We start from the raw sequence: 8,591 nt of genomic DNA, 5'->3' as shown, positions 1-8,591 counted from the left end.
AGGAGCTTTCGCGAGATGTGCGACAACCTCGGAATCAGAAACGTCTATTCTTCACCTCATCATCCTCAAACTAACGGACAAGTTGAGGCGGTTAACAAGATTATCAAGCAACATCTTCGGACCAAGCTTGACCGGGCCAAAGGAGCATGGGCCGAAGAGCTCCCGAAAATTCTTTGGGCTTACCGAACTACAGCCCGAACCGCCACAGGAGAAACCCCCTTTTCGCTCGCGTATGGCTCGGAAGCCGTCACTCCCGTTGAAATCGGATTACCTTCGGCTCGAATCACTTCGTTCAATGCGGAAGAAAATGAAGAACTCCTTACACTCGGGCTCGACCTTCTGGACGAACAAAGGGAAGTGGCGCAGCTGCGCACGGAGGCACGGCAACGACAAGTGGCTCGGTTCTACAATACCCGAGTTAAGAGCAGGAGGTTTCGAGTGGGAGATATGGTTCTCGAAAAGTATTTTCCAATACCAAGGAATTTGGGTCGGGGACGTTGGGACCCAATTGGGAAGGACCCTATATCGTCTCGAGCACCATCCGACCAGAACATATCGGCTAGAAGATCTACACGGACAATCATTGCTTCATCCTTGGAACGCCGAGCACCTTAAGATTTACTATCCTTAGCTCGGTACCCAACGTTTAAAGACTCCGAACTAAGAAAGATTAAAGCCAAATCAAATGAATAAAACTAAACGTTTTCTCTCATTCATCAAACCACATGCGAGTACAACATGTTAAAAAAAAAAAAAAAAACACGGGGCCACAGTTGTGTCTTCAGCGGCGGCGTCAGGATTCTCGGATTAGAGGCTCCTCCACCCTCGATTTCTGAAAGGTCAAGGTCGGAAAAAGATTTCTTTATGTCTTTGATACATTCCAGAAATTCGCTTTGGAACAAGCGATCCCTCTCATCCTCGAACTCCGCGACTCAAGGAAAGCTTGGACGGCTTGGTCCCTAGCCTTCTCGGCCTCCCGAATCTTCTCGTTGGCCTGCTGAATATGCCCCGCCGCCTCAAGCTTAGCCCGAGCCAAGTCATCTGCACAAGAAGCATGGGCTGCGAGAACTCGTCGGTTCTCTTCTTCAGCTCTGGAAAGGAGAGCCGACACCCGAGCGACCTCGGCCTGCGCTTCATCAAGGGCTCTCTTGAAGAAAGCCGCCTCTGCTTTCGCGTCTTCGCAGCTTTCCGGGCAAGGGCCGCCTCGCCTATCAGAACGCCGACCTGAGTTTCGACTTCCTCGCGTCCCCCTTCGGCCTCCGACAGAAGAGTCTGCAGCCGATGAGTCGAAGATAACTCTTTGCTAGCCTTAATCAAGCAAGGAGCGAGTTCAAAAAGCACCCTTGCTGCATGGCCGAGGGTTTGCGATGAAGGAGCGTTGTAGAGGCTGATGAACTCTTTTTCACCCCCATGTACTAAGGCCCAGGGAACCATCCCCGACACCACCTTCTGCAGGACGGGCGGCCCTTCTTGGTTCGTTTCCTCCCCTCTGGAGGATGCAGTCCTCGTCTCTTCTTCCCCTCTGGAAGACGCAGCCCCAGCCTCTTCCTCCTGTCTCGGAACATCCGTCGCAACGTGTCCCGAGTCGGGTGCCGCCTGAGGTTCCGAGGCTGCGGCCACCGTCGCTTCCACCCTTTCTTCTGGGTCAGAAATTACGACGACAAAGGGGGCGGAAGAACTCGCGGGCTCCTTCTCCTTCCGCACCACTCTTTGCCTCTTCGGCGGCCGAGGCTCCGACAGAAGAACTGATCGCGGAGGAGCCTTTAACTTCGTAACCGCCCTAAGAGGAGGACGAGCTCCAGTCATTTTCGAGAGAGATGTGTCCATCCTGAGATGGGGTCGAGCTTCGGGCAAATCTAACAATAATAAAAAAAAAAACGAATTAAGTCAGGAAAAATTCAGAAGATACGTGAAGATACATTTTCAATTACTTGTGACGGCCGAGTCTAGACCTGCGAGATGAAGACGCTCCAGCTGTAAGACCTTCCAAGACCTATCTGCTGGATCCAACGCCCTCAACTCTTTGATCCGAGCGGAGGCACTGGAGCCGAGCTTCGGCCGCTTCTTCGGAATATCTGCCACATAAGCCCGTCAGACTCAGAATATTACAAAAAATGAAAAAGGGCGAGAGAGAGAAGACCCAAGTCACCTGCTCTCTGGAATGTCCGAGGAACCCCAGCCTCGCAGGACCCGGACTCAGCCGTCTCCCAGCGACCACAGGCCCAAAACCAACGTTCTCTCCAATGTTTGTTGGAAGTGGGAGGGTCAGTTATTAGGGAGCCGCCTCCGCCCCGCCAAGCAGCGAAGACATAAAAGCCGGGGTAGTTCGGGTTCACGCGCACTTGGTACAAGTGGAGAAACTCGTCGACTGTTAGCAGTGGCTGTTCCATCTCAGCCCACAACACCGCACACCCGAATAAGTTCCTCCACCCATTCGGAACTATTTGCCCCGGGGCAATCTGAATACGAGATAAAACTCCCCGGACAATGGCCTGAAGGGGCAGGCGCAAGCCGCATTGCATTGAGACTTGGTAGATCGCGACCGCCCCAGCAGGAGGATGATCCGGCAAGTCATTCGGACGGGGGAGATAAGTGATAACCGATTCGGGGATGTGATACCCGATTCGGATTCTGTCTAAATCCGCCTCAGTCAAAACTGAAGGAACCGGGCCGCTTAGATCATCCCCCGATCCTTCTCCTTCAGACTCGGCGTGTGCCGACTCATCAACAGGAACCGACCCAGAGGTTCCCTCGGCAATCAACATTTCCTCTTCTTCCTCCATGCCCCTTGAAAAATTAGGCCTTCCCGGGCGGGTTAATAAAGACGACCTACCACGAGAAGGATCAACGGAAGCAGGGCGCTCCGCCGGAGCTTCAGTAACCCTTTCAGAAAGAAAAGCAGCGTTCGCATCAACTGCTATCTCTGTCAGTAAGGAAGGCGATTCTGCAACATTCCAAAAACGTTGCGCTTCGCCTTCATCTCCGGAAACTCCCTCCTGGGGACTTCGAGGACCTCTAGCCGCCATTATCACTAAATAAAGAGGAAGGAGAGACTCACCGGAGGAAGAAAGGAAAACGGAAATGGCGAAGGGAGGCGCTGGTAGTTAAGAGAGAGGAAAGGAAGAAGACGCAAGACCGAAAAGGCTCCACAGGAAATGCAAAGCGGGAATGGCAATAGAAGTTCGAAATGCGGGACCCCCACCATTTTATAAAACTGTCATATGGCGGAAGCAATTAATGGGGAAATGATTCGACGCCTGCATCAATTCCCCCACTCGACACGTGACGCACGTCGACTGACGACAATAATGCCCTTGCTACGTGTCCAGCCCTCATTGGCGGGGTGTGCGATTTGACGGCTGTCGGCGCATGCGATGTCAGAAACTGAACCGTCTCTCGTCAAAGGCGACACAGAATGCATTAAATGACTACTTACTGTCTCGGACTAAGTTATGAACCGACTCAAAACTCGCTACTCCTAAGTGTCATATGAAACACACGGAGTAAGGGGGCTTCTTGTTGGGGACAAAAAGTACAAGTTCGGGACTCGGACTTAATACCTCTGGTCACCGAAGGATCAGCGATCCGAGGCATGGTTTACTAAACCGAGACAGAAGTTGAATCGGTTCGGACGACACATCAGCGATCCGGGCATGCATCGGGCCGATCTTCTTGCCGGATCAGCCAGCGCAAGATAAAGCCTCATCCCGGATATCTTGGGAGAAGATCCCCGACCCCGAAGCTCACGGGATCGAATGAATGCTGGAGATGGGCACGATCCTATCTTCGCGATACCGGGAGAGAATCCCGCGCATGATATCAGGAGGAGAATCCTCGCACGATTGAATGCTCCAGCAACTATAAAAGAGGAACCTCTATCGTCTTGGGAGGTAAGAAAAAATACTTTCTCAAAACCCTCAATACATTTAGACCCGGAATCCAGGCCGACTTTGGCATCGTAAGGTGACACTGGGTTTATAAATGTTGGCCCAGCATAGTTGTACCATTGGGCGGAAGATCAATAGGTAAGGGCATCATGACGTCCACACAGTTAGGGCCCGTTTGGATACCACCAAATAATATACATTTTCTACTTATAGTAGTAAATAAGCAACTTACTTGAGATAAGTAAGTTTGGTTTACGGTCAATTATAAGTTTTTTTTTTTTTTAAAAAAAAATTTAATTTAAAGTTACATAATCACTTTAATTTAATAAGTAAAAGTCAAAATTAGCTGCTTAAGGCATAAGTAGCTTATTTGAAATAACTTAAGATCTAGAGTTTTGACAGGAGGTTATAGGTTCGTGTAGCTACTGTGGTGAAAACTAAAACATAGACTATTAACATGAGGTCATGGGTTGGAGTAGTGGGTGAGACTTGAGTGCGTGGGTGTCTGTAGGGTGTGTGCATGTGTACAAAAAATACTAATGATCCAAACGTCCCCTTAAGATGAATACTCTACAAGAAATCCACATTCGAATGTAGGAAACTGCTTATTAGTGATACACGGTACATTTCATACTAATGAAATGGACATTCTACACCTAACATCCAACACCATCCAACCGTTGATTAGGTGTTTTCTTTCCAGACATACATGCTAGACCAATCGAATATGCAGGCCCATCATCCAGCACCGTCTGATCTGGGTTTGGTGAGTCTTATTTATATTCATCTAACTCTTCTCTGCCTCAATGCTCAATGACACACTCTATGGGGCCCACCATGATTTATATATTTTATCTACTCCTTCTATCCATTTTGCCAGATAAATTTTGGGCTTGAGCCCAAAAATGAAGCATATGCAAAGCCCAAGTGGACCACACCACATGAAACGTTGTGAATTGAACGTCCACCATCAAAAAGTTTCTTGACGGCAACAAAAGTTCTGGATCAAGCTAATATTTATGTTTTCCATATATATATATATATATATATATATATATATATATATATATATATATATATATATATATATTCATGTCGTGGGTTAGGGGTTATATAGGACCATCCGCCCCATGTTTTTATAACATTAAATGTTTAATTAGTATTACTATTATTATTACCTACACATTGTTATCTATTTATTCCAAGGGAAAGAGCATTAATTATAAGTGAACATGCTATTCGTACCCAACCAATTGTATTTCACCACGTCACTTCCGCTGCGTTTTAGCTACTGAAGTGTTCAGCATCCAATCCGCTCCCGTATCATATGCATCTAGCGTACATGAGCTGGTACAACGTCTCTGCGTCTATGCTGTATGAGGTAATCTGCAAATTCCTTGATGTATTGATCGTGGCGTTCCTTATCAGCAACGATCTTCATCATCTCCCTAGCGTTGGATCTGATGGGCCCACCCTCATCCTCTCCCATCACCAGCTTCAAACACTTGGTGACTGCCTCTCGCGTGAAAGATCCGTCCTCCTCGTTCCTCTCCACCACAACTCCAACTCTCCTCTCTTCCATCGCGCGGGAATTCAGGCCTTGATCACCGAACATGGATAGCATGATGAGCGGCTTCCCTAACGCAAGACCCTCAATGGTCGAACTCCACCCCCCATGTGTCAAGAAACACCCAATTGACACGTGTGCCAAGAGCCTAGCTTGTGGGGCCCATCCCAAGCGGACGAATCCACGGCCCTTGGTCCGCTCCTCGAACCCAATTGGAAGTAGGCGTGGGTCCCCCCTATATGCCCAAAAGAAAGGAAACTCGGATATCTCTAACCCGAATGCTAACTCAGTCACTTGTTCTTTACTGAGTTGAAACTCGCTCCCAAATGCAACATAAACTGTAGACCCCCGTTTTTGTGTGTCCAGCCACTCCTGGTCCTGATCCACCCACGTGTCATGCTGCGTACCGTTGATTTCGGATATAGATGGCGAAAGCAAGCCTATTGGGAAAACGGGTTTGTCGTGAAGCTCTCGAAGGAGTCGGATCCATTCAGGTTCGAATTCGGGGCAGCTCCGTATGGCCACGGCATGGCATCCTTGGAGTGTAGTCCTTACCCTGCGTCCAACGGTCAGATCCGAACCGGATGCACAGGTACTTACAGTCTTCGCGTTTTGTACGGACTCGTAGTATCGTTGAACCACAATCGTGGGGAATGGGACCCACGGAGGTGGGCCGGTTGATTTCTCGGGCTTCTTCGGTTGCGGAACCATCGGTACCGATGGGGGGCCCATCATTGAGAAGGTCATCGCGCTCAGCGATCCAAAGACAACGGTGGGTATTCCATACCTAGCTGCGACGCGTGGGGCCCAGTAAACGAACAGATCGTAGATAATCCAATCCGGTGATGGATCGCCATCGAGGAAAGCTGATAAGGGGTCTTCCAGCTCATCCAACAGCTTAAGTAGGTAGTGCAAGTGATCAGGAGGGACATCAACGGTGGATTGAGCATCCTCAGGCAGGCCATCGACGGGAGGTGGGGTAAGCTTCACGAGATTTATCTGGGAGCGTAGATCAAGAGGGACACTTGGCAGCCTATCGATGTTCCTGGGGGTGGAAAGGAAGGATACACGGTGGCCCATTTGAGCTAAGCACTTGGACAGCTCTAAATAGGGGATCATGTGGCCAAAACCTAGCCACGGCACCATCACAATGTGAAGGTTTCCTTGTTTTTCCATGGCTGCGAGTGGAATGGAGTGCACGGTAGAGATGATATTTCTCCCAGCTTTAAGGCTTGCTAGGGCCGTTGACTGCTACAGTAACGTAGTGTAAAGCTCTATTGGATAACGCCCGCTGTCGAGAGACTTTTTTTTTATTATTATTATTATTATGCTCCGAGGAGCTCGAAATCGATTCCTTCGGAGCGAATGGACGTTGGGTTGGGGTTGGACAATGTAGAAATTGATCGGTTCGTTGAAATTGGGAATAAGGTCGCCGATGCTGCCGGAGAAGTAATACGGAAGTATTTCCGCAAGAAGTTCGACATTATCGACAAGGACGATCTTAGTATGGTTATTTATTGATTTATTTATTTGGAGAATTAGGGTTCGGTAGGTCGGGCGGGTTGCTACATGCTGCAGGATATGTACTGAGAATTGATTGCATAGAGGCAACAACACAACTTGTAGTGCCATACCATCTTTCCCATCGCTTGGTATGAAATCCGTATCACTGAAAAAGGTTGGGTCCAACGTGAGAATCAGATGGTCTGAAAATAGTGCTAGTCAGATAAGGAGATACACCACGATGTTGGAATTAATGGACAACCACTAGTGTTTGGATTGCTTTTCTTATTGGTTTGCAGCCTGGGTGTCATGCTTTTAGCTGAGTGTTTTCCTTGCTCGCCACTTTCCTACAAGAATAACTTGCTTTCAAGAGCTTGTGAGAAGGATCCAATCAATAATGGGCGGATTTAGAGAAGAGAGATCTAATCTGTCATTAAGCCTCGGAGGGCACTTCGTCACTAATTGACTTTCTAATTGTTTGGATCCAAATGTAGTATAAACCAAGCAATGATTGTCTACACCCATTTTTGGTGCCTTGATGTGGTCCAATAGAAAATTGGCATGTGGTGACATTATGTATTTGGCACACACGAAAAATGTACTCACGTCTAAAGAGATATTCAGTTGATTTTCCTTCGGCATTACACATTCCGTTATTAACGTGATGGCATAGACCTTTATGCATGCTTTTAGAGGGATAAATTATAGCATGCTATGTGCCCATGACCAACATGCATATTTATGAGGCAATATACTTGGCATGGCTATAAAAGAGTTTTTGAGAGAACGAATCTAATTAAGAATTTGGTGATAATATTTTCGGTGAGGTCGTCTCTTACCGTCCTTCCAAAGTGAGAGATCTTTCTAGATATATTAGGAGAACCGGCAACATTCAAGAGGGTTTTGAAAATAAGGAGATTGGATTTATGTCCAAGCCAACCTAGCGTGGTTCGAACCTACATCGGGAGAGAAAGACACCTCAGTTTAATCAAGTTTCTCATTCCGTACATTAATCAACATTAAGAGAATGAGAGAATTACCTGACCCGATAATAAATCAGTATCAGGCATCAATCCCAGCTTACTCTAAACCATCACCTTATAGATGGTAAAATGCAAGAGGTTGTTTGATAGAAGTTCTCCTAATCGATCCCAAATTTAGACGTAATAAGGGCCTGAAGGTTCCAATATGAGGGCGTCTACGTAAAAGTGAATATCTAAAATCCAACGGTTCTAGATCTACAAAGACCATTTTATTCGAAATGCATGTCGTAAACGTAAAGAATTCAGGATCATGAACGAAACATAGCGACAGGTTTTGTTTCCTTGACAACCTATAAAAGGAACACACAATAAAGAGCTCGAGGCCCACACTAAACGCAATATATATATATATATTTTTATTCATCCTAGCTTTTATCTTAGTATAGTCTACTCTTAACATAGATCGCTACTATCCAATGCTATCACTACAATATCGTAGGATTAGATTAAATATCCACAACCCTATGTTGTTGAATCCTAATCAACTGAGTTCTTACTTTAAAGATCATCTCTCTTATCACAGTATACTAATCATTTGCCTCGATTATTTGTTCTTACAAACAGATCAGGTATTTATCTCTCATTTTATTT

General features: G+C 46.9%; 1 protein-coding gene across 1 annotated transcript; it reads right to left on the bottom strand.

Annotated features, from left to right (window-relative positions):
* Positions 1-5,220: 5,220 nt before the first annotated feature.
* LOC131227978 (UDP-glycosyltransferase 91C1-like) lies at positions 5,221-6,630 on the bottom strand. The gene has a single exon (XM_058223794.1). The coding sequence runs from the start codon at positions 6,628-6,630 to the stop codon at positions 5,221-5,223; it is 1,410 nt and encodes a 469-aa protein (XP_058079777.1).
* Between the last annotated feature and the right edge of the window lie 1,961 nt (positions 6,631-8,591).

Source organism: Magnolia sinica, chromosome 2 (genome assembly GCF_029962835.1).
Source record: "Magnolia sinica isolate HGM2019 chromosome 2, MsV1, whole genome shotgun sequence".
NCBI lineage: Eukaryota > Viridiplantae > Streptophyta > Magnoliopsida > Magnoliales > Magnoliaceae > Magnolia > Magnolia sinica.
The sequence above is the reverse complement of the archived record's forward strand: the minus strand, read 5'-3'. Positions and strand labels throughout refer to the sequence as shown.